The sequence below is a fragment of the Phodopus roborovskii genome, unplaced genomic scaffold (assembly GCF_943737965.1).
Source record: "Phodopus roborovskii unplaced genomic scaffold, PHOROB, whole genome shotgun sequence".
Lineage (NCBI taxonomy): Eukaryota > Metazoa > Chordata > Mammalia > Rodentia > Cricetidae > Phodopus > Phodopus roborovskii.
In genome coordinates this window covers 24,346,483-24,373,113 of record NW_026126418.1, presented here as the reverse complement: position 1 = coordinate 24,373,113, position 26,631 = coordinate 24,346,483, and the positions used below count along the sequence as shown (strand labels likewise).

The 26,631-nt window shown below is 37.7% G+C and overlaps 1 protein-coding gene across 1 annotated transcript; it reads left to right on the top strand.

The window, feature by feature from the left end:
* Positions 1 to 1,445: 1,445 nt before the first annotated feature.
* Positions 1,446 to 26,631, top strand: Nup35 (nucleoporin 35). Its single transcript, XM_051184376.1, has 9 exons — positions 1,446 to 1,565; positions 4,872 to 5,042; positions 6,630 to 6,757; positions 7,638 to 7,692; positions 20,654 to 20,795; positions 22,490 to 22,559; positions 23,653 to 23,781; positions 24,915 to 25,079; positions 26,039 to 26,631. Exons 1-9 carry the CDS (start codon positions 1,526 to 1,528, stop codon positions 26,114 to 26,116), a joined length of 978 nt encoding a protein of 325 aa, XP_051040333.1. The 5' UTR covers positions 1,446 to 1,525; the 3' UTR covers positions 26,117 to 26,631.

Below are 26,631 nucleotides of genomic sequence, written 5' to 3'. Positions count from 1 at the left end.
ATTAATTCAAGGAATCTATCATTTAATGTTGGAATTGCTATTATGGGGATGTGATAGCCAGTCCCAACCTGATCACACTGTGTTATTGCTTGCTCAGGAAGAAACTGTTTTATCCCAGCCATTAGTGACTCTTTGCCCAGGATGGTCAGACCTGGGTAATAATTTATACATGGTTCCCCAGTGATGACTAAGAAACTTCACACAGTATCAGGCACCCTTCAAGGGCCCTTGACCTTTTTCTTGAAATGACTGTGAGTTCCTAGTCATCTGGAGATGCTACTACTGTGAAGTAATTAACTGCTTGCTCTCAATTTTGTAAACCTTCTTGTCACTGTGGGACTGGGATGAGGCAGTTTCTTTATCACTGTTGTAACAGGAAAGAGAAACAACTGAGAGAATAAAGCAGTTTTCTCACCCAGCTGTGGATTCCGTAAAGCACAAAGTAATTGTAATGTCCACCCTTATAAACCCCTCCTTCAGCCCCATTTGGCCATGGTTTTTCACTTTAAAGTTGGCATCCTTCTGCTAACAGTAAGAAGAATAAATCCATTTAATCTAAATGTGAATTAGTCTAAGTCTTTGGTCTTTCCTAGTGGATTTGATCACAATATTATCATTTCATTCCAGTAACAAAAGCCCTCCCAGATTTAGGATTTGAGAAAGTATGGAAAGAAATAGCAAAAGATATGTTATTTTGGAAAGGTTGGGAAATGCTCATTGCATATCACAGATTACAAAACATAAAGCACATTTTTTAAATTAAGTTTGCAAACAGAGAAACTTAACATTTTAACATATACATCCTATGTAGACGTGTGCCATTAATACATGAATGTACCCTAAGGGAAAAAACAACAGGGCGAAGAGGGGAGGGCAGGAATGTCATGGGCACAATGGCCTTCATTTATATATTCCTTATCTATATTCTTTTGTATGTATTAACACACGATAAACTAATTTAATTTAATATTAAATTGTGCCTACATAACACAACATTTGATAGGAATTACATCTAGTTGTGCAGATACTTTGAGAAATGAATGTCCTATATCAAGTGCAGAAATCAAGTTGTTGAGAAAAAAAGGAATATACAGTTTCATTAAGCCTACTTTTCCAGGTGTTAGGAAAGTTGATGGAAGACAGTGACAAAACTTACACCAATTATCAGGTGACATTGGGGAAACTCACACTAATTATCAAGTGAGCAAAGGAAATTGTTTCTATGAAGCACAAACACCAGCCTATCAGGAAGCCTGAGGCGTGACCAAAGCCATTCTCTTGGAAGGAGTGGTCTCCCACTGGCCCATTCACTCATTGGTAGTAAAACCTTTTCCTAGCTAGACTCATAATCCCAGGCAAAGAAGTCTGCCCTCTTCCAAAATGGCGGATGCACCCACAGCCTCCGCAGAGAGCATGGTCGGAAGTTACGCAACCCAGAAGGCTGCGCGGCCTTAACCGTGAGGGGAGTTTCCGCCATTTTTGAAAATTGGGAAGCTTCTTGCCGGAGTGGTGTCGGCCGTTTGCAATGGCAGCGTTTGCTGTGGATCCCCAGGCGCCCACGCTGGGTGAGTGAACCGCAGCCTCCCTAATGGCACAGCTAGCGCTCTGTGGACCCGGAGGCGGCCGTCTAGTACCTCGGAGGGAGAGGGAAGCGCGGTGGCAGGTGACATCGCGGTAGCCCTGCACCGCGCCAGCCCCGGTGTGGTCCCTGCCCCGCACCCCTAAAGCATGCACGTGGGTGGGCGGTGACCCCCCCCCCCCCGGGGCGCTGTGTTCACCCGCTGCCGCCGAGCCGCCTAGGTTTCTGGGTCCTTTGCAAAAGGGATTTGTGTATGAGAGTATGACCTAGAAACAACCTGGCTCCCCTCTCCTCCCACGCCCTTTGCTTGGGAATGTGGATCTCTTCTGTTGGAGGACTAGTGGGTCTTATTTGTTTGGGGGAAATTTCCGAATATGCCGTCTTTGGAAGAAAAAAGAAGCCTAGTACATTAACGTGTTGATTCCCCACCCCCTCCGAGTTTTGTGAGCAATGACAACGGTTATATTTTACAGTAGAAAACAAAAGCAACGAGTCTACAGTTGCGTAGCCTTATCACAGTATTAGTTTGTAACTTTCTGAGCTTGGAAAAGGGAGCGAACATGGCATATGTTGTGCAGAATTAGCTTTGTAGATTCAAATGGTGTGTAATGCTTGCCACGTTTTGGGTAAAAAGTGTCTTTTAAGATTAGCTACGAATTGGATTTCGTTTTCAGAGTGTCATAAAAACTGCACTTATAAAGTTAATGTTGTAGATACACAGTTACATTAAAAACTTGTGCCCAGATGTCGACCTGTGTATTTTTCATAACTTCATTAGCGAGTCCAGGTATTTCTGTTCAACAGTGACATTTTGGAGCGCATGTTTGTTGGGTTAGTAAGTATTGTGAACAAGCACATCCTTGTAAATTGCTTAGCCAAGACTCTTCTTCCATTCCCTGATATTAATTGTTCAGCTTCACATGTTGAACATTTTCCAGGTATCTGCTGGTTTGACATTCTCCCAGGCCCGTCTCACTACACACTGCTCCCTGAGTAAAACAGTGCGGTACTTAATATTTAGTGGCAGAGATTGAGAAGTGGCATTTAAAGCATTCAGGATGTAATCATTAAGCTTTCTTTTTCTTTTCTTCCTTTCTTTTCTTTTTGAGACAGGGTTTCTCAGTATAGCCTTGGCTGTCCTGGAACTCTGTAGACCAGGCTGGCCTTGAACTCACATAGATCTGCCTGCCTCTGCCTTCCGAGTGCTGGAATTAAAGGCGTGGGCCACCACCTCCCGGCATCATTAAGTTTTTAAGTCTAGCCGTGAAGGAAGGGATGGTTAATGACAGTCTAGTTTCTTTATCACGATGTGTTTTTTTCTGACCTAACTAGATTTCTCTGTATATAATGTGCACCTGTATGTATGTTTGTGTGCCCGGGGACTGAGTTTAGGCTTAGTGGCAAGGGCTTTTACCCACTGAACCACCTCACCAGCCCTTGACCTAATAATTACACTTGTCATAATTTCCCTTCCCCTTTGTAGATAGATGATGGAATGTATTTTGTGTTGTTACAGAAAACCTTGTATTTTGTTACTGTAGTCTTCTAAATATCTGTTCAGAATATACCTTTTTTTTGTGACTTCTGGTTTGAGTTTGATGTTCTTTTGAAATATATAGGATCACTGTGTAATTAGTACTTCATAAAAGAATTGCAATATAGCCTTTTTTGATTTTGTTTTTTCAAGACAGGCAGGGTTTCTCTGTGTAGCTTTGAAGCCTGTTCTGGAACTCACTCAGTAGACCAGACTGGCTTCAAACTCACAGAGATCCACCTGCCTCTGCCTCCTGAGTGCTGGGATTAAAGGCATTTGCCATCACCCACAGATCTAGCTATTTTTTACACGTTATTTTGATACTTATTTTACCCTTCTGAATTGCTTTGGGGTTTCCCTCTTTTTTAAACTTTCATTGTTAATGTCTAGGTCTGCAAAAATGAGAAAGGGTGAAGAATAAGTAATTGAAAGCCTTTGAATAGCAGAAAACAAGTATTTAGGAGTTAAACCACATAACTATTAATGTCAAACACTAGACTTGTTTGGTATAATAAATCATACAAATGTTTACTGTCTAAGCCAGAAAATTAAGTGTTCATCAGCAGAAATGCAAATTGTACAAGCTTTACTAAGGTTTTGGTATTGTAAGACACTGGTGGACTAATTAATATGAAGTACTTACTGAATATTAGCTATTGGGTCACATGTTATGCTTATTATTCTAATAAAAATCTATGAGTGGATTCTGCATGACTCATGTCCATTTTGCTAAGAGAACCTGAATCCACATCTCTTTGTAGTCTGTGCTTTTCTTATGGCTTAATTTTACTCTGAAATTCAGTTGTAATTTCCTTATTTTCATAATGGGAATAATCATAGCAGCCATTTGAGAAAGATAATTTTTTTTTAAGATATGTGTTTGCTTTTATTTTATGTGCATGGGTATTTTACCTGCATTTATGTCTATGTACTACCTGTACCTACTATCTAAAGAAGCCACAAGTGGGCATCAGCTTTCATGGAACTGGAATTTTGTGAGCCACCATGTGGGTGGCTGGGAATCAAACATGGGTCCTCTGGAAATAACCAGTGCTTTTAACCAGTGAGGCCTCTGTTCAACCCTAGAAGATTAATTTAAAGTTGATGATTGTGAAGTGTTCTCTTAGAATGGCTCCATGCTAGTGAAACTTTTACTGATTATAGTTCTCCAAATAATTTTTCTAATAAATGGTAAATGATCTGAAAATAAGTTAAAAGGCAAATTATAACATTATTAATGTTGTGATGTGCATGATCTCCTTTTTATCACGGAAATAATTCAATCTTTTATGTTAGGGAAAAAGAGACTAAACCCATTGTTTCTGATTTGTTAAGAGTTGTATATAATTGGTATATACTCCTTGTTTTTGATTACACAGTAGAAACTAGAAAAGATTATTCTGCTTGTATTAGAGATTTCTTTTAAAATAATAAGCCAATGATTTCAAAGAGTGCTTTTATCGTTGAAATAATATAAACAGGAACATCTTCCAGAGGTTAACATTGTGGGTGTAGCATGGGCAAAGCCCTGGGCTAGATCTCTGGCATGAGGGAATGAGGGAAAGGTTAGTATTGTGGATACAAGACTGTTGTACATTTTTGAAAGACTCCTTAGTAGCTTTAAAGATAAATTCAACTATAGTTCATAATTTTTTTGGTTAATTATTCAATTTTATTATAAATTGTTGTATCTATTTGTTAGATATAACAGAAATGGCTTTATTTTATTCTTTGTTTTGTTTTTTTTTTTAAATTTAGGATCTGAACCAATGATGCTGGGTTCACCGACATCTCCAAAGACAGGTGTTAATGCCCAGTTCTTACCTGGATTTTTAATGGGGGATTTGCCAGCTCCTGTGACTCCACAACCTCGATCAATTAGTGGCCCTTCAGTAGGAGTAATGGAAATGAGATCACCTTTGCTAGCAGGTGGGATAATTGCTTATAGTACTGTTATGGTAATCAGTATGCATAGTAGAATTTCAGAGAAGTAATGGTGCAGCATTCTCCCTCCCCAACACATTATTATTTTTTAAATACTTTTATTATAAAGTTATGCCTTAGCCCAGCCTTCTAGCGAACTTCTATAATCCCAGCACCCCCAGGAGGCTGATGCAGGAGGACTGTGAGTTCAAGGCCAATGTGAGTCACACAGGGAATTTCAGTCAAGCTGGGACCTTAAAAGCCTGTCTAAAAAGCCATAAATATAGCCAAGCAAGGTGGAGAAAGCCTATAATCCAGCATTTGGGAACTAGAGGCAGTAGGATTAGTAGTTCAGTCTTCCTCCACATAGTGATTTGGAGGTTAGTTGGAGCCACAGGCCACCTGTATAAAACCAATAAAGCAACTACCACAGAACTCCATGAAAAATGAAGCTATACTTTGTTTTTTCTAGCGTCTTGACTAAGTGGTGAGCTAGGTTGAATGCTAATCATTTTATATTTACATCATTAAAAAAAAATCAGTTTGAGCCTCAGGAGACAGAGGCAAGTGGGTCTCTAAGTTTGAGACTAGCCTGGTTCTACCCAGCTAGTTTCAGGACAGCCAAGTCTACAAATACACAACAAAGAAACCCTGTCTCAAAAACAATAGCAACAACAACAACAAAATACTTTGAAAAACTAGCTAGGAATAGTTCCATTTTTCAAACAATAGTTATTTCAGAAGAAGAATCTGAAGCTAAGTAATAATTGGACAGTACTTGCTCTTTAGTGACAATGTAAAGCTGGACCCAGCTCAGACTCTTTCCGTAGACTGGGCTCTGCATGGCTAGAAGACCGTAGAAGCTTTTGTATTTGTTTAAAGGCCAGGGTTGCTTCATTGTTTACATTGACTATGTCACAAAAGTTGGTTCTTTTCTATGTTATTGTTAAAAATGTTTCTACTATAAGAATTGTAAATAGGGTCTGTTTAATTTGATAGTCAAATTTCTTACTGGGGTGTTTTAATTATTCATATATATATAAATATAAATGGGGTTGTTTAATACATACTTTCAAGGAAGAAATGACATAATATTTTATTTGTTTTGAGATTGGTCTTTAATATATTGTCAGTGCTGGCCTTGGCCTTGTAATCCAGGTGATCTGCCCAACTCATCCTGGATAGGACCAAGGGCATATATCACTACTATATGTAGCTGTGGGATTAATCACACTATATATTAAAATGTTACTCATAGACTAGAGAAAGCAACATTTCATGTATTTTTTAAAAACCAAAATTTCCAGTAGTACTTTACTCTGAAACCGTTTTATTCAAAGAGCAGTCTGCTGCTAACTAACATTGTGACATCACTTGGGAGCTTGTTACCGGTGTAGTCACTGGTTCTATTTGTGCCTTTATAAATTGGAGTCTGACATCAAACAAGAGCCCCAGGTGACTGTTACACATTTAAATGTGGAATAGCTGTAGGAAACAAGAGTTTGTTATTTCACAACCACAGATTAATACTTAGAAGAAAGATGAATGGTTAGTTTGCTTTTTTACTGGACTGTGTTTTTTTGTATATCCTAGGGGGTTCACCACCACAGCCAGTTGTACCTGCTCATAAAGATAAAAGTGGAGCTCCACCTGTTAGAAGTATATATGATGACATTTCCAGTCCAGGACTTGGATCAACACCTTTGACATCAAGAAGACAGGTGATACATGAATTCTCGTGCTCCATAAGTAGTCATTTTGTGTGTTTGTGTGCTTACACAGTGAGGTCAGTTACTAGAAAGTTTTCCCTGATGTCTATTCTGGAGTAAACACGAGCATAGAATAAGCAAGTAGATGTACAAGCTGCCTGACACGAGTGATGGGAACTAAACTCAGGTCCTCTGGAAGAACAGCAAGTGCTTTTAACCACTGAGCCATTTCTCCAGCACCTATAAAAAAGGGTTTTTAAATCCTTAAAATATTCCCTATGTAAGGATGCTTAATGATACATTTCCTCTTTGTAAGATTATACTGATAGTGTTAAATATAAGTTATTATTTGAATATTTTTCTATATGAATTTGGTGATTTGAAGATTTGAAGAAATTCCCATTATACTTATTAGTTTGTGAGTATTGTACATTGGGAAATAAACCCAAATAGTTATCATGTTACTATTAATTCCTAGTTTTTTTAAAATCCAATATAATGTCTTTTAAACTATGTTTTTATTTATTTATTTTGTTTGTGTATGTTTGTTGTGGGCAAGTAAGTGTCAAGGTGTACTGTGGAGGCCAAAAGTAGCCTGTAGGATAGGTCCTCGCTTGTCATCGTGTGGATTCTGGGGCTTGAACTCAGGTGTTAAGCTTGGCAGCAAGAGCATTTAACACCAAGCCATCTCACAGCCCTGTGTCTCTTATTTTAAAATGTATACTAAAAGACCCAAAGAAATTTGATCTTTCCATGTTTGGGTTCATACTGGTCAGACAGATAAAAAGTAAGTACCTTTATAGTAATTTAGTTTCTGTTGAAGGCTTTTTAGTAAATTACTGTGTTTGTGCGTAGTTAGAACTTTTTTTTTAATTTTTATTTTTTCATGTAGACAAACATTTCAGTGATGCAGAGTCCTCTTGTTGGAGTTACAACACCAGTGACTGGTGAGTACTCTTACTCAAACTCTGTTCTCTGGTGATTGCCAACAGTCTGACTCTTTAGATTTGAGATTCTCTGACTTCCTCTAGGAAGTACTTCAATGCTTTGCAGAGGTTGCTTTCTAAATTTATAGATAGAATAGTCTAACAAAAAGGATTAAGAATTTAAGAATGCATACTTAGTATACTTTTGAAATATTTCCTGAGTTATTAAAAACTGTATAAAATAGTTGTTGCAACTGGAAAGAATACTCAGAACAAACAATACAGGTGTTTTGAGGGTATTGGCACCAAGCTGTAATCTAACAGCCCCTGATGATGATAATCCCTAGTTTTTCTTTAACAACATTTTAATTACTATCAGTATCATCCTTAGAACATGGTCCTTTGTACATATTTATTATTCCCACTGAATGTATTTAGCTGCTTAGTAACAAGCTGTGTGAAACAGAACACTGTAGATAATCCTCAAATAGACAACATTGGTTACAGGATTTATGTTTATGAAGTGCATTACAAGCTAATGCATTTTGTATAGAGGAAAGGTATGAGTAGGAACTTTTTTTTCTTTCTTTCTTTTTTTTTTTTTTGAGTAGTTCAGGCTAGTCTTCCTCCTCCAGCCCTCCTGTCTCAGGCTTTTGGGTGTAGGATTATAGGCATACTACCTTTTCTGGCTGGGCTTGGAGTTTTATAGATTAGTGATTTAGTTTTCTATTGTTATTTTACTAGTTACCCTAAACTGAATAATAGCTTGAGCCATACTGTGTGTTGTGGTGCAGTTCTGAAGGTCAAGAGCATGCCATAGTTCTTATTAGATTAAATGAGGGCATTGGAAAAGCTCTGTTCATGTAGAGAGGCTTCTGAGAAAACACTTTTCACCTTTTCTGTTTCTAGAGATCGCTCACATTTCTGACTGATGGTCTCCTTCTTCCATTTTTAATGTTAGGAACTTTATATTTCTGACTATTCTTTTTGTTATTTTGAGACAGGGTCTCACTATGTAGTCCTGGCTGTCCTGAAACTTACTATGTAGACCAGGCTGGCCTCAAACTCATAGAGATCCACCTTTGTCTCCCAAATTATAGTATTAAAGATATATGCCTCCACACTGACCATTCTTGTAGTTACATCTCCAGACATTTATTTAGTATCTTTGTGAATGTATCACCCTCCTGAATAATTCAAAATAATGTTTGTTGTAAAACCAGTGATTAGCAGACTCAATTTTATCTGCAACTGTAATCCCCTTTTGCCAAATACTACAAAAGATAGTCTGAATATTGTGGGGATTAATTTATGGACATCCTTGATTGGGGGCATTATTTTACACAGGTAAGAAAAAATAAAATTTTGTTCAAAAACCTGGAGTGGGCGAGAAAAAGGTGTTTTAGAGAGAGGGAAGGGAACAGCGAATACAGAGTGTATCTGGGGTTTTTGTGGAAGAACAGGAGACAGGTGTGACTGAAGAGGACCCAGTGAAAGAGAGGCTGCTTAAAAGTCTCTGAAATTAGAGAGGCACTCCATGATCAGGGTTACAGGGCTTTGCAGAGCACCATAATAGCGATCTGAGTTCAGTAAGCTTGTAAAACAGTGAGAATTAGACTGGTCCTATGATGAGAATAGTTTCAGGTTTTGAGTAAAGTGGGAACAGGGAGACAGAAATTTTTGGAGACTTCTAGAGTAATCCAAGAGCAAGATGGTTGTGTAGATACATAAGGATAACAAAAGGAAATGGAATATAAGAAGCAAGAATAATGACATGGAGGTATATTTACCATCAGTTGACTTCTGGGATAGATACCCTGCTGCTTTTACTTTGAATTTAAGGAATTTGTTGTGTATTAGAAGCCTTAATGAGGCACAAGTAAAAAGGAATAGTTTTTGAAAAGATCTAGCCGATATACAGACTCAGGCATGACTAATAGTAAGCAAGATGCAGAAAAGAAAGTTGATGAGAAACTTGAAAAAAGGTAGACTTCACTTGGAGCTATTTCTTAGTTCTTATATTAGGGTTAAAGAATGTTGCATTCTTGCTTAACTCCTAAAACTTTTAGTTTCTGAAATTGCAACTTTGATGAAGTGATGTTGTGTGCTATCCTGGCATGAGATTTACTGTGTGCTTGCTTATGCTTCATTATTGTGTCACTTGTGATGATTTGAATGAGAATGGCCCCTAACAGCCCTCGTGTTTGAATACCTAGTGTTCTGTTGGTGGAATTGTATAGGGAGGATTAGGTTTTCAAAAGGCTCATACCATCTCCCTGGGCTCTCTGCCTCTTGCTTTTGGATAGGATGTCAGTTCTCAGCTGCTGCTCCACCTGCCTGCCATCCAGTCTTTATCCCACCACCATAGACTCTAAAACCCCTGTAGCTATAAGCCCAATTGAACTCTTCTAAGTTTCCTTGGTTATGGTGCATATTACAGTAATAAAGTAACCAGTGCACTTCTCTTGCAAAAAATGTTTAGAGTCCTCCTGAATTATGGTGGGTACTCTATCTTTATATTCATAATTGTGTCTTTGGAGTCTCTTTTACTGAATGAGCATCCACAGACTTCAGGTTTTAGGACATAGTTTTCCCAGAGGACTATTACTTAGCTAACCACATGTACTTACATTACTAAGTTTTGAATTTCAGTTTTCAAATTTTGCTGGTTTTTCTTGAGTTAATTTATGATATATCTACACTCTTGTCTGAATGGGTTCATTTCAGTTTAGAGATGATAGTCTTATCATTGAAGAAAGTTGGGGTAGGAAGTCAAGTAGAAACCATGAGAAATGCTGCCTGCTAGCTTGTTTGCAGACCCATGTTCAACCAGCTTTCTTATATATTCCAGGATACCCACATCATTTAATAATCAAGGAAATCCCCTATAGGAATGGCCACAGGCCAATCTGATCTGGTCAGTTCCTCACTTGAGACCTCAGGTGACTCTACATTAAGTTGACAGTTATCACTAACTTGTACAAAATTGCCTTTTTTTTACTCATTAGTCTACTTTTTTTTTTCTTTTCTCTATCTTAATTTTGTTAGTGCTGGAGATTGAACCTGGGGCCTTGAGTATCCTAAGCAAAGTGTTCTACCCGTATTCCATCTGCAGTTCTTGTTAATCTAATTTTCTCTGTGCTACTTGCTCTCTTAAGCAAACATTCTGTTTCTATGATACAAACTTATCTTTTTTTTTTTTTTAAATAAAATAACCAGCTACAAGCACTTTTTTTTTGTTGTTACTTGTTTTAAGCTGAGAACATCACTCTCCTGGCAGTTCACTGGTTTAGAGTGTGGAAAACTATTATCCTAGGATTTGCCTTTTTCTAGTTGTGTATCTTCCTTTTTTTTTTTTTTTTTTGATGAAGCATGTATTTATGTATTTGAGTAGTTTTATCATAAAGCTCGAAGAATACGTAAAACACAAATGCTTCTATGTAATCTTTATATTTGAGATTGGAATTTCAGAGACAGAGTTCTTTTGTCTTCTACCTTCCAGTGTTCTATGGAAGTTATCTGCCATGACAACTCATGACTGTTGGGAGGAAAATTTATGATTTCTACATGGTTTGTGTTCTCAGTTTTACAGTGTGCTTTGCTTTGAGATTTTCTTCTGTTTTTTTTTCTCAGGAGTTGATGGATCCTTTAAATAAGGCGTTCTTGAGGAACTTCCAGTCTGGATCTTAGGTGCTTGCTTTCCTTTGCTTCCTCTTTTTGGGGAATTCCTTTTGTTTGTATTTGGATCCCTTGGAGTAATTCTGTTTTTCTCTTTATTACCATGCACATTTGAATGCCACCTTTTCAGAATTCCTCAATGCGTCTTTCTTTATGACATCTTAATTTCCATGGTTTTTTTTTTTGTTGTTGTTTGTTTTGAATGAACTTAGAAATGTAACATCCTTTTCTTTCTTTATGTCTTAGCAGCTGAGGTTAATAGTACTCTTTTTAATTCCTATACTGTTCCCCCCCCCCTTTTTGTACTTATTTCCTCTTTTGTCATTGTTGATAAAATGTATTTATTGAACATGACATGAAAAAGCTAGCTGCATGGAATCTTTTGCATAGGTAAGGGTCCGTCCACATTTGTTGGAATTTGGGGCAAGATTAACAGAAGCTCTCTTGTTTCTTACTATGCTGCACTGTAAGAGAATTGGATAATATGCTGAATATTTTGGGCAGAGCTAATTGGAGGCTAATGTCAGTGAATGTAGGTTTTTCCCCCCTTTTAATTTTTTTCTCAAAGAAAAGTTAACAGACATCAAAGTTGCCTGGCTGGTGTTCTGAGTACATTTTCATTACATAGATTTTCACTTTACCCTCTTATTATTGTCTCTTTTATGAGGGGGCTCATTGATTTGGTTTTTTGAGACAGTTTTTCTGTGTAACAATCCTGGCAGCCCTGAAACTAGCTCTAGACCAGGTTGACCTCCAACTCATAGAAATCTGCCTGCCTCTGCCTCTGGGATTAAAGGTGTGTGACACCATGCCACCATTGACTGGGTTTAGCTTTTTCTTCAGAGATAAAAATCTTTGGTCTCACAGGATTGGGAGCCAGGGTATTCTGGGAAGACAGAACTTCATTTGAGAAAATTCCTCCATTAGATTGACCTGTAGGTAAGTCTGTGGGGGCATTTTCTTGATTAATGATTGATTGATTTGGGAGGGTCCAACTTACGTAGAGCACACCTGAGCAGGTAGCCCAGGGTTCTCTAAGTAAGCAGGCTGCAGAAGCCAAGGGGAGCAGGAGGAGGCCCAGTACTACATTCCTTGTTATATGTGCCTCAGGTTAGTTTTCCTTGGTTTTAAAAAGGGGCCTTACACAGCTGAGCCATCTCCCCAGCCTCTCACATGTTGTGTTTTAAACATTTTAGAAATCATTTTAGAAATAGATTTTCCCTACTGCATTTATCTGTGACGAGAAAGACTTAACTGTTGTTTTAGTTTCTACCTGTTGCTTGACAGAATACCGTGATAAAGCAAGGTAAGGGAGAAAGGGTTGTTTGATTGACAGTTCAGGTTACAGTCTATCATTGTGGGGGAAGTCAAGGCAGCAGTAGGCCCTTGGCAGCTATACATCCATGCTAAAGAGACTTTCTAGAATGATTGTTATTAGGTCTGAGAGACTCAAAGGAATCGAGGTGTTCCTTTCACTGTTTCATTAGGTATTTTGTCCATTGTCCAGGGTACATCTGGATACAGTGAGTGTGTCAGACCATACACTGTAAGGAAAGCACCCACCATTCATCTTCACTTCACACACAGGCTGTGACTATCATATCCTTAGATGGGTTGGATAGAAATTTGGGGGTTACCAAAATAAGCCTAAGTTTTGATAATTTATGTGAAAGGCTCTCAGAAACCATTGCAAGTGCTATTGTGATCTGTCTGGAATGACCCTGAGTTACCTCATTTGTATAAGCTATCAGGGTCAATCTGAGGTGCCTACCATGACACTTGTATTGTTGGGGAATTTCCTGGGTGTAGGTTATTTTTTCCTAGGAACCAAACAGAGGCTGGCCCTGTGGTACATTGAACTGAGGCAAAACTCTATTACACATCTGTGCTCCTTGTTTTCTTGGTAAGAAGGTGACATGACCAAGAACTCCTCTTCCAATGTTCACTTATCATGTCCTTTTGAAATTTCCTATAATTTTTTTCTTTTATTTTCATTATTTTGAAATAATTGGATCTGTTCTTTACCTGAAAGATAATAAGCACTTTTGCCCTCTCTTTAATCTGATTTTATGAAGGATGTTTGGATAGTGATTTACCAAGGGAGTCCAATCTGATGTGGTTTGATAGGCACATTGTATTTTCATCTTACAAAGCATAGAGCATTGGTACCAGAAGTTTAACTTAAAGGAAGTGAAAGCAGTGGAGCAATTAAATATTAAATTGGTGGGGAGCAATTTTACTAAACTTATGTAAATACTTTTTTATTAGTATAAGTAATTACATTTTTTAGATTAGTTGACAAGGCAAAAATTAGATTGCTTATTCATTTGAGACTTAATTTTGATTTGTCTTTTTAAAGGTCATAATGGTTGTCTCAAGTTGAGCCTTAATTTAATTTCTTGTTTGAAGGTTATTAAGTGATTAAAGCATAACTAAACTGCATCTTAATGGTTATACGGGGCATAAAAAATTGAATTGGCTTCAGGTTTTATACTAATGTACCTTTTATTGTCTTTGACTTACTAAAGGCATATCTTTGTAAAAAATTAATTAGATTTTAAAGGGATGGTTTATTAGGTTTATTTATTTAGGTTTAAGACATTATTGTGTAGCCCTGACTGACCTGTAATTTGCTATTTATACCAGGCTGGCCTTGAACTCAGAGATCCTCTTGCTTTTGACTCCCAAGTGTTGGGATTAACGAGGTGACACTATGCCTGGCAAGATTTATTTTTAATTATGTGTGTCTGTGTGAATGTACATGTAAAGACAGTGCCTATTGAGTTTTGAAAAGGGCGTTGGATCCCCTTAAGCTGCTATTACAGTCAGTTGTGCACTGCCTGACATGGGTGCTAGGAAACTTAGGTCATTGTAAGGAGTAAGGTTTTTTCCTCCCGCTGCCAGTCTTGTCCCACCGCCACGCCAGCCCCAAATAACACACAGAGACTCTATATTTGATATTATGCTGTTGGCCAGTTACTTGTTTCTTATTGGCTAGCTCTGTCTTAAGTATTAACTCATTTCTATGTATATTCACGTGGTCTTACCGAGAGTGGAGGAATGGCGGTTCTGTTCTCTCCAGACTCTCCATCTTGACTCCTCCTTACTCCTTCCTCTTTCCTTCTTATCTCCTAGTCCCTCCTATCTTCCTTTCCTATTGGCCAACAGTGCTTTATTCATTAACCAGTATGAGAAACATATATACATAATGGCACCTCCCATCATCTCCTCTTTTCTGTCTAAATAAAAAGAAGGGTTTTAACCTTAACATAGCAAAATATATAACACAACAGTTATCAAGAATCATAGTTAACAATATTTTAGTCCATTAACATTTAGCAAGATTAAAAGAAACTATTTTATCATCTATCCTATATTTGTGAGTCTAAAGTCCTATATGTAACTTATCTTTAATCCAGTAACTAAGGAAAACTATAACTATCTGTCTTCAACTCCTTCAAAGACCACAGAAGGATAGTATACAAACTCTAGAAATGACAGAGACATCTTGCCTTGTCAGTCACCTGAAGTTCTTCTGTAAACTTCCATCTTCAGCCCATAGGCTATACTGTGTCTGGCAGACTCTTCAGCAAAGCAGAAAACTTTAAAATGTCTTCTTGTATTGGCAATTTGTTAGTCACTTTTCTCTGTGTCTTGCAGACTCTCTGGCAGACTCTTCCATGAAGCAGGAACCTTGTAGCAATGTCCATCTTGTATCAGCAGTCACTTTTCTGTGGGTCCTGCATGTCCAGTTTATACAGTATAAAGTCAGACAGTCCAGACAAGAGCAGTATCTTGTCCAAGTGGCTAGTCTTGCCATATTGGAAGTAAACTCCATAATGCGTTTCTTCGATGTCCATCTTCCTTTCTGATGCAGGTGGTGTTGCCAGGAGCATTTATGTCTCACTGTCAAGAAAAACTCTAAACCATTTTAAATGCCATATTCTGTAGGTCTTTGAAAGATTTGAAGAATGCCTGCCTATCTATCTCAAATACATCTCTGCATATCTGTAAAACCTAACTAATACTATTAATTTTGACTATTATAGGTAACTAGCTATAATTTGTACTAAGTTATACATTATATTTAAATGAGCTATATAAACACAATTCCTAAATAAGAGGAGAAATATACATATCACAAAATTGACCTTAAATTGTACTAATAAATGAAAATCCATTCCAAAACAAAGTATTCATATCTATACCATAACCCCCCTTTTACCTTTGAAAAGAATTAGCTGTGATCATTAACCACTTATAAACCAACCCCATTTAAATGAAAACAAACATTTATACACAATATTTGGGAATTTGGGCGTTGTTCTTTCCAAACTACTTCCTGCTAATAAGGGGGCGCTGTAATGGGGATCCTAAGAAGACGCAGAAATCCTGGCTGTAGTCTGTAAGGCTGCTTTGTCCAGCTGTTTTGAATGTAGGATCACCTGGTATTCTGTTTCAGGGGGTCTGGCTTGATGAAACCACATTAGTCTGGAAGGAATCCACAGCTTTTCATTTTCTGTGGAAACAAAAATAGAAATCCTTTTCCCCAGTAACTTGTCCTTAGACTTAAATTTTTGAGTCAAAACATTTTTAAAATATATAAATTGAATTAATTCAGCAGCATTTGTTTTAACAGTTGTTGTTTCCTCAGCAGTCAAACAATACAAAGACAATATAATACCATATAGTATCCAAATTCTCTCCATCTGTGGCTTTTTTATTATTCTGTTTCTTTTCTATTTTTTGAGACAGGGTTTGTCTGTGTAACTCTTATCTCTCCTGGAATTTACTCTGCATACCAGATTAACTTTGAAATCACAGAGATCTGCTTGCCTCTGTCTCCCAAGTGCTGGGATTAAAGGCGTGTGCCACCACACCCAGCTGTTCTCTGTATTTTTAAAACCATTTTTTCCCTCTCTCTCCCTTTAGCTTTTACTTAATGTGAATCTGTCTTTACTGTAAATCTTTATCTTTTTTTGGCCATGAGTCTTTTATCTGGTAAACAACATTGCTAAAATGGAAGTCATTGTTGTTTCTGCCGAGGTTTATCAAGGATGGCGGTTGCTATTTTACCACCAGCAGTGAGAACTGTGCTTACTGCCTTGGTCTGCACTGCCATCCAGCCCCATGCTGCCGGCTTGGAGATGTGGTTACTGCCATTGCAAGGTCTCGTTCACACCAATAAATTCTTAGCAGTGCTTCTTAAAAGCCTTGCGGTTTTTTGCCGCTTATGCTGAGTCAGGAACCTTCCCTCAAAGGAGCCGTGGAAATAATCTGCTTGTCTCTCACAAAGTAGAGTCCAACCGAGAAAAATGCTGCTACCAAGAAACCTTGCTTGTCTGTGTTCTTTTGTTTCTAAAACCCTTTTTTAAGCTTCTGTTAAATTTTAAGTGGAAGTTCTTATTAGCCACGTGGGTGCCATATGTAAGGAGTAGGGTTTTTCTGCCCACTGTCGCTGGTCTTGTTCCGCCGCCACTCCAGCCCCAATTAACACACAGAGACTCTATTTGATATAAATGCTGTTGGCCAGTTACTAGTTTCTTATCGCCTAGCTCTGTCTTAATTATTAACTCATTTCTGCTGATCTATGTATTTTCATGTGGTCTTACCAGCTAGAGGCGTCTATTGGTTCTGCCTTCTCCAGACTCTCCATCTTGACTCCTACTTACTACTTCCTCTTTCCTCCTTGTCTCCTAGTCCCTCCTATCTTCCTTTCCTATTGGCCAACAGTGCTTTATTCATTAACCAGTATGAGAAACATATATACATAATGACATCTCCCATCAGGTCATCTGTGAGATAACTCTCCAGTCCCTGGGATGTTCTATTTTAAATTTCTCATTTTAAAAATAGATTTTACCTATTAAATCTGCCTGTGATGACAAAGAGACTTGGTGTATTATAAGATATTTTAGTTTCTCTTCCTGTTGTATTGATTAAAAAAAAAATACTCTGACAAAAGCAACTTGGGTTTACAGTTCCATACTACAGCCTGTCATTGTGTAGAAATCAAGGCAGCAGGAACTTGAAGCATCTAGTCACATTATCCACACTAAAGAGCAAAGAACTGTGAATTAATGCATTCATATTTATGCTTAGTCTAATTTCTCCATTTTTATAATCCTGCATCCCAGCCAGGAGATGGCCCCACCCACAGAAGTCAGGTCTTTCCACTTAAGTTATACAGCCAACAACATCCATTGCAAGCATCCCTATAGGCCAAGCTGCTGTAGCCAGTTCCTCATTGAGATTCTCTACCTGATTCTACCTGTGTCAAGTGGACAGTCAAAACTAAGGTTAGCAGCATATATGTAGCTAGTATACTTTTAGTTTGTTTATTTGTATTGTTGCTTTCTCTCCATTTATATTGTGTGTGTGTGTATGTATGTATGTATGTATGTATGTATGTATGTATGTATGTATGTATACATGCATGCATGCCATCCATGGCATACACCTTGAGGTCAGAGGACATACTGTAGAAGTTGAGTCTTCCACTATGAGGATCTCAGGGATGGAATTCTAGTCATCTGTCTAGGTTAAAGTGCCTTTACTTCCTGCTGAGTCATCAGACTGGCCCATTTGAAGAAATTTTTAATAAGCTTAGTGGATCTGGTGTGATCTAACCTTTTCCTAAAGTAAAGGCTACATTAATAGGTTAGATTAAATGGCTTCTTTGGCCCATGTTATATAGCATATTTTATAGAATTGAGATGTTTGAAATTTTAGGTGATCTTTTTTTTTTTTTTTTTTTTTTCAGTTAGAAGAAACTAGTTTTTAAACTAGTTTTAAACTAGTTTTTATTGGATAGTTTTAATTTGCTTTTTTGTTGTTCGGACTTTAGAAGTGTGTTATACTACTAAAACTGTGGGGACTTTTGATGTAGACAAAAAACATTTCATATCACCAGATGACTTGGAAACATTGGGGCAGAGGTGGGATGTTACTGTTTGGATCTGCAACGTCCCCTACAGATTTGTTGTTTTGAATGCTCTTTTCCCAGCTTGTGGTACTGTTTTGAAAGCTATGGAGCCCTTAGGAGGTAGGGTCTACTGGTGAAAGTAGTTGAGTAGATTCATTGCTTGGCCTCCAGTTCCAGCCTGCTCATGTTTCCTGGTCTGCAGCAATGTGAACATTTACTCTACCTCACACTTCCATTGTCATTAACAGCTGTTCCACTTTGTGTTTTCTATTGTGATGGCCTCAAATCCTCTGGAAACCACGAGCCCCAACCCCCTTTCCTCCTATGAGTTGTATCTGTTAGGTACTTGGTCATCAATGTGCATAAGGAAATAATATACATTGAATGTAATTACTGTGGGATAGAGTGGGCTGTGATGGTTAGGAAACAGAGTTACCGATCACTGGGTACAAAGTGTGATGTTAAGACTTAACTCAGTGCAATTTGTTCATTTATTAGCTAAAAGAGTTCTTTGTGTTCTCATTTAAAAATGGAAAGTTAAGGCAAAACTTTTAAATACATGTTCATTTAAAAGTAAACTTTTGGGGCTTGGGATGTGGTATACTTAATAGTAAACCCATTTTATTTAATCAATATTTTTGAAAAGAATTTTTTTTTCTAAAGTAAGTAGTTTTCATGATAAGGACTGGTGAAGTTTTATGTTTTTAACAGTCAGTGTCTGGCTTAATAAGACACAGCTGCATTTTTATAAGCTGCTTCTCATTCCATCCAACACATGACAAAGTCCTGGACAAGTCATGTGTACTCACTGGGGCTAGAATGAAAGGCAAATGAAACTTTGCATTATCTATCATTAGAGGTAATTTGGTCTAGCCTGAGCCTGAGAGGATCTTGCTGGGGCCTAAGGTCTCTGGATTACACTTGTGTACTGTGGTAAATACAAATTTAACTGTATTACTGTGGAAGAGCTATGCTTCTGATTGCCTGTTGGAATGGGAATTCCAACTGCCTTCTACATGGTTTCCTTTCTTGTTAACTTCCTGTTTTCTGCTCTTACAGGGAGTAAAATCACACATTTGAGGAATGACTTGATATGTCCTTAATGGGATTCTATATTCTTATTTCACATATTTCACTCTTGTTTATTGTTGTTACTATTGCTCATAGTTTTCTATTTTATTTTATTTTTTCCAGCTTCTTCTAAGGTACAAGCCAAAGCCCTTATGGTTGCTTCTTATAAGTAAGGGCTTCTTCATGAGCCTGATATTCTCAGTCTTCCTTGCTTTTATTCAACACCAGCCCTGGCCTTCTGGGGGCCCTGCACTAGTCATTGTTTTCTCCTAGTCACCACTCTTGATCATTGCTGTGGTTTGTTTGCATTGTGTTCCTTCTGCCTAATTCTGTCTTCTCCTGTGTCCCCTCTCTTTGCTAATTGTAGTTGATTGTCTAGGATTATATGCATTTTAACATTAAATGTCTGTTTGTCTTTGTTCTACATATTAGACTCCATTAGGGATGCTTGTACTTTGTTTCATATTTTTAAGATTTATACTGCAGTGCCAGTAACATCAAGAGTGTTGTTCCATATGTGTGAAGTGATTTCCTGAATTAAATAAATCACTTCTGTGTTCATTTTTCAGAAGTATGTAGTCTTGACAAGACCTTTGAGATGAAATAAGTTTATATTATAGTAGGTTTGGTGGCAGCCAGGCAGTGGTGGCATACGCCGTTGAGCTTGAGGTCAGCCTGGTCTACAGAGTGAGTTCCAGGACAGCCAGAGCTGTTACACAGAGAAACCCTGTTTCAAAAAACTAAGAAAGAAAAGAGAGAGGGTGGGGAGAGGGACAGAAGGAAGGAAGGAAGGAAGGAAGGAAGGAAGGAAGGAAGGAAGGAAGGAAAGGTTTGGTGGCATACATCTTTAACCCTAGCAGATACAAGAGAATCATGTGATTTAAACAACCAAGGATTGCAGTGTAGCTCAGTGACAGTGCAGTTGCCTCACTTTTGTGACACTCTTGGTTTTATCCCCAAGAGTTTATATGGGGGTTTTATATGGGGTGTTGGGGAGAAGGAGCTTCTGTTGTTTTCTTTTGGGAATTTGCACATGTTTAAGTTGTGTATGATGTGACATTAGTACTTAATTTTAGAATAACCAAATGCAGAATCATTTGTGATGGCGTGTAAGTGTAATCTGAACACAGAAGGCTGATGCAGAAGGATTGCAAGTTTGAAGCCAGACTATATAGTGAAATCCCATCTCAAGGACAAAATGATAAATTATCCCAATTATTTTTGATTGTCATGACAGTATGAAATAGCCACTAGCCACAATTATATTTGTTTATATTGGTAACTAACTTCCTAAATTTATCAATATAGGACAAAGCATGTTTAGTCCAGCAAATATTGGTCAGCCACGAAAGACGACACTATCTCCTGCCCAACTGGATCCTTTTTATACTCAAGGAGATTCTCTGACTTCAGAAGATCACCTCGATGACACTTGGGTGACTGTATTTGGGTAAGAATAGGGACCTTTTAAAAAAATTACCTCACCCCCATATTTGATCATGTTGTTGAACAGTGCAGAAGCTTTGAAAGACTTGATAGCAAACATGGATACACCTACTGCTAGAGTTTACAACTATGAACAGTTGGCAGCATTTACCTTGATTGGCTTATTTATCAGTTCTTTTCTATGGCTGATGTGTTATGAGTTGGAGATGTGTGAATACCCTCCACATCCTGGTTATAATTAGCTAGAACTTAACTTTTATATCATAATGACCATTTGTGTATACTCTTCCCAAATTATTTCCTAGTTGTTGCAGGCAAGGCTGTCCCTTTATATTTAGGATCCCCTTTCCTTCTGTGCTTTAGTCATCTCAGCTTACTAGAGCTGGTAGCTGAGATCCATTTATGTTCTGTGCCACAAAGGTGGCACACTCCAGTCAGTCTCTAGTAGAAAAAAACATGGTGACACTCCTAGATAGAAACGTGATGACATTCCTAGATGCAGCAGAATAACCTTTGTTGGCATAATAGTTTAAGCACCTTAGAGATACCAGTATATCTTTCACTTGCACAGATGAGGAAAATGGACTATAGACAGAAAAGTGTTTTTTTCAGAGGTCACAACTCATTAAATAGTACATACAGATTAGTTCTCAAAGTGTGGTTGCCTTAATTATATTGGACCTTATTATGTTTATTATGGGAGTAAAATATTAAAGGTAACACATAGGTCTCCTTGAAGGAAGAATAAATAGTGGACAATAAATGTTTATTGGGTTTTTGTGCATTTAATTTATTTTAACATTTAAAAATTCAACAGGTGTATAAGAGTTCATGGTGAAAAGTCTTATATCCTGTTTTTGTCCCCAACTGTAATTGGCCTTTCCCTTTAAGACATGGTGATCACTGTTTTGAAGACCTTTTTTGCCTGTTGCTGACTGCTTTACTGGGAAGCAGGACAACTGCATTCCCTTGTTTCAAATTGGAAACCTTGCAAAGCCCCATGGCCCTGGCATTTGAGCTGGCTATTTGATTTTGCTTTTCCAGTGTTTAAAATTTTCGATTTTTTTTTCTTCCCCCTCATAAAGTAGGAGCAGTGTTGAGCATGCATGTCTATCTATTTCTTAGTCTGCTTTTCAGGTTCTGGAGTATTAGTGTGACTTTGAAGATTTCCAGTAGTTAGAAAAGGTATCTGAGTTATTTCCATTGTTTTAAAAAATATTTAAGATTTTTATAATGCTGTATATTATTACATTTATGTTTTAAATATTTCATATGTGTTTAATGAAGCATATTTTTTTTAAAGGAGACATTTTATTTTGATCATTTAAGGGAAGTATTTCTCAGATACATTATATGCTCTCTCTTTGCTTGTTTAACATTTTTGTTAACTTGGGGTCATAATAACAAAAAAATAAAACATCCATTATCTTGGGTGAGCATCTTAGGAGTAGAATATTGGATTTTACTAAAAGTGACCATAGAGCTAACTGTTGAATAGCTCTGGTAATAAGCTATGGTAGTGGGACTTAAGAGATTTTTAGAGATGGGCTCGGAGAATGGAGACTAGCTGAGTCAAAAGTAATTTTAAGGTATGGCCTTTGAGTGACTGATATACTATGGAGGAAGTGTGATTTGCTAGTTTGCTTTTGTATTGATAATGGAAATTGACGGTTTTGTCTGGGCAATTTTTCCCCCCAGGTTTCCACAAGCATCTGCTTCTTATATATTATTACAGTTTGCACAATATGGGAATATCTTAAAGCATGTGGTAAGACTTGCTAATATTTTTTTCCTTCAATTAAGATCTTGTTATGGAAACAAACGTTATAAATTGAAGAACATTACTTCTGAATTTTGTCCTTTTTCTAAATTTAAGTTTAGTTTTTATTTTCAAAGAATATATGCTAGGGAGACTAGAAGACCCAAACTTTTGTAGTGTTTGCTAAGAAGGAATAGAGTCGAGTGAGAGAGAGTTCCAGGGCCCATCCACTCTCCCTTTCTTAAATAGATCACAGCCTCCTATATTAATAATACATCTCATACTATGTTAATGTTTTTCTCTTAAGCTTTATTGGGAACAGAGGAAGCTGGGGTAGAACTGCTGGGGTTGCTTTAAGAGTTCTTTATCCTACAACAGCCTTCAGAGACCATATGTAGGTCATACCCCGTTTGCATTTCTGTTATTTCAGTTCTATACAAAGTCATGTTCACTAGTGTTGTAATTTAAGAAAAACAGTGCATGAGAGAGATGCTATGCAACAGGGTTCAAGCAGAGGGCTTTTTTTATTAGGGGAAGGGATCATAAAAAGGGAAAAGGGAATGGGGGGAGACCAGTCTCTGGAGACAGGAGCAGCAGGAAAAAGGAGAAAGGAAGGAGAGGGAGAAAGAAAGGGAGAGGGAGAGAGTGGAACAGAGAGAGGGAGAGAAAGAAAGAGGAGGATGGGAGGTAGGCGGGGCCATTTTAATAGGGAACATAGTGAATTTGCACAGGTGGTGCTCTTAGTGGCTACAGCTGAGGGTGTATCCTGTCAGAACTCCAAGGACAGGCCAGTACAGATGCCTGAATACTAACACTAAGTATAACTTTTTAGAATTTCATGATAGTTGCTAATACAACTTTCCTATAGGAGAAAATTCTTTTGAGAGTTCCTTTTACTTTTAGGGAATATTTGCCACATGTTCTATTTTACAGAGTTGAGATCTGAATAGGGATTATTGAAGCTGTTTCCATAGGATCTTTCTGAATCCTAATATGCAATTTTTTTACTGGGTACCAAATAAAAAAAATGAAAGTTTTGTCCTTGTGTTTGTATGTTGGGTATGTGTTTTGTTTTCTTAAGAAATAACTTCATTCTTTGCAGATGTCTAACACAGGCAACTGGATGCATATTCGTTACCAGTCTAAATTGCAAGCCCGGAAAGCCTTAAGCAAAGATGGGAGAATATTTGGAGAGTCCATCATGATTGGCGTCAAGCCATGTATAGATAAAGTAAGTTGTGTGATTTAAGGAAAATGACTTAGTCTGTATGAGAGCACAGATACGTATTGACATTAGTGTTTGTTCCCTAGCTTCACTGTACTTCTTTTTGTTAGTTTGTAAAATGGTGTCTGTGGTAGTGTGGTACTGCAGTAGGCCAAAAGTAATTATAAGGTATTAGAGATAATCTGCCTACACACTTATTTTTCAAAAAAAAAAAAAGAAAAAGAAAAGGTCTGAGGAGCTTAAGGAGCCTGTGTAAAGCTATTAAAGTGAGGCCTGGAGTTTAGACTCTGGACTACTAACCTACTCTGCCTCCTGCTCAGAGCTGCATCAGGGTCAGTAAACTCTAATGACTGGTACTGTGTCCTCACAGACACTTGCTTCACATAGATGCTAACTGGTAGTTAGCCATAAATAATAGCTAAAGCTTTCTGATACTCATTTCTGTTTCAGAGTCTTTACAGCTCATTTTATTTGTACTTTTTCAACATTAGTGAGTAGAACTTAAACTTTTCATTGTAGCTTAAAACAATCGTTTGAACATAGTTGAAATAAGGGTATGCAACCTGAATGTACATACTGGGCACTTTGCTACCAGTACACACAGAAAGGGAATAAAGCAGATGGTGTTTCTGTTGTAGACTCCTTAAGGGAAGCCTGAATAGGAAGGGGGACTCAAAGTCCGAAGCTACTTAGTACCCAGGACCCCCACAGTCCTCTCTTCCCTCAGGTTAGCTGATGGCATAACAGTAATTGCACAGTTGCATGAATTAGGGTTTTCTTTTGTTTTGCTCTTGCTGACTGCCATAGGGTCTGCCCTGAGATGCTTCAAAAAAGAGATTTCATGCATGTATATCACATAATTTGGTCCTCTTCATTACCATTCTCTCTGGAACTATGTTTCTTCCCAAACTTCCATTTTGCTCAGATTCTTGTTCATAGGGATTATAATTAGATTGAGGCTGTTTGATGTGGCTGAGGGTTAGGTCTCAAATTCTAGCTCAGAAACATACTGTCTTCTCAAAGCTAAATTTATTTGAAAACTTTATGATCAAATCTGGTAGCCTTTTTTAGTAAGGTTTTCTGTGAAATATTACATAGTATAAGATGATGGTGTATCCTGTGTTTCTTTGTTTTTCCAGAGTGTCATGGAAAACAGTGACAGGGGAGCCTTGCCATCTCCATCTCTAGCCTTTACACCACCAATCAAGACCTTAGGTACTCCAACACAGCCCGGAAGCACTCCTAGGGTTTCTACCATGAGGCCTCTTGCCACAGCATACAAGGCTTCCACTAGTGACTACCAGGTATTTAGGGTTAGGTGGAGGCAGAGTGTGTGTGTGTGTGTGTGTGTATTTACAGTTAAGTATTTTCTGGTGATTGTCTTTGATGAAACTTTCAAACTTCTACATTTCCCATGTTAAAGCTAAAGCCTTCACCAGTTTGAAAGTTGTCTTGAACATTGAATTATTTTCTTTGTTTGGGCTGGGAATATAGCTCAGTGGTAGGGTGCTTATCCAACATGTGCACAGGTGTTGGGATTGATCTCCCATATTGCAAAGCAGAAGAAAACATTTCTTAAAATATCTTGAAAGGAGTCCCTCCCCCCCCCCCCCAGTTACAGTTGGATACACACCAGAACACCTATATTGTACAATTGCTGGCATGAGAAAATATTAAACCTTATTAAGTTGATTATGAAAGTCATTAAATTAACTAACCCCCCCAAAAAAAACCCTTGCTGTGTAATAGTAACAGTTATCAAGAGATGACCAATTTTTAATATCAGAGATGAAAAAGTTGTCATTTAAAAAAAATGTAGAGCAATTCATTCCATTCTCTGAAGAATGGTATGGAATTATGATGCTTACTTTGTTGTACTTGTTAATCAGGGTCCTGGATTTTGGCACAAGTCCTGATTACCTGCATGAGTGCGTGCTAGTCAGATGGGTGGTTCAATTTTGTGTTGGAATTGCCTGAAGTTTGGAGTCATTTAGAATTGGAGTTTTTTGTTATTTAAAAACATAACAAAATATGTATTTTAAATTCCTTGTTTCTGGGAAGCTTTGGCTTTTTAGTCTGTTTTCTAGTTGGAAATGTTTGTTAAAAAATCCAAATTTTAGTGTCAAACTTAATTAGTTAAATGCTGTAAGGTAATTTTGTTGTTCGTATTTTAAATTAGACATCACTGTAGAATTGAATGCCACTAAAGAAATGTAACCTAACACATTTTCCTCTTTCTTCTTTGTTGTGTGTGCTTTAATAGGTCATTTCTGACAGACAAACACCAAAAAAAGATGAAAGTCTTGTGTCCAGAGCGATGGAGTACATGTTCGGCTGGTAGCACAGTGAGAGCTGGACTGAGCCAGTCAGTGAAGGACTGCCTGCTTTCTTGGGTTAGTTATATAACCAAATATGGCAGTGATGGATAGCTGTCCCAGATGTGTCTTTTACAACTTTTTGTTTAGGAAGCAGCCCATCTGTAGCTTGCACTTTAAAAGATGGCTGAGTATACACCTGGAGAAAAGATTGTCCAGACAGCATCTTATGCTCTCTGGTACAGTGCATGCTTAGCACCGTGTTCTCAGCATTGGCTGCAGTAAATTACGTGATTGAGTTTGAAGTGAATCTTGTTAGCTTTCGTGAGAAGATGGATGAATTTCATGGAGAGCCACAACTGCTTCACCAAACACGGTGATTATAATTAGCAATTTGAATTATGGTCTTTAATTCAAATGGTATTTAATATCTTGATTATCTTTGTATATGTCTTGTGGATTGTCATCTTTTATGTTCTTTTTAAAAAACCACCCACTACTAATGTTTCTTAATAAAGTTTGTCAATTTTCATGTGCTGAA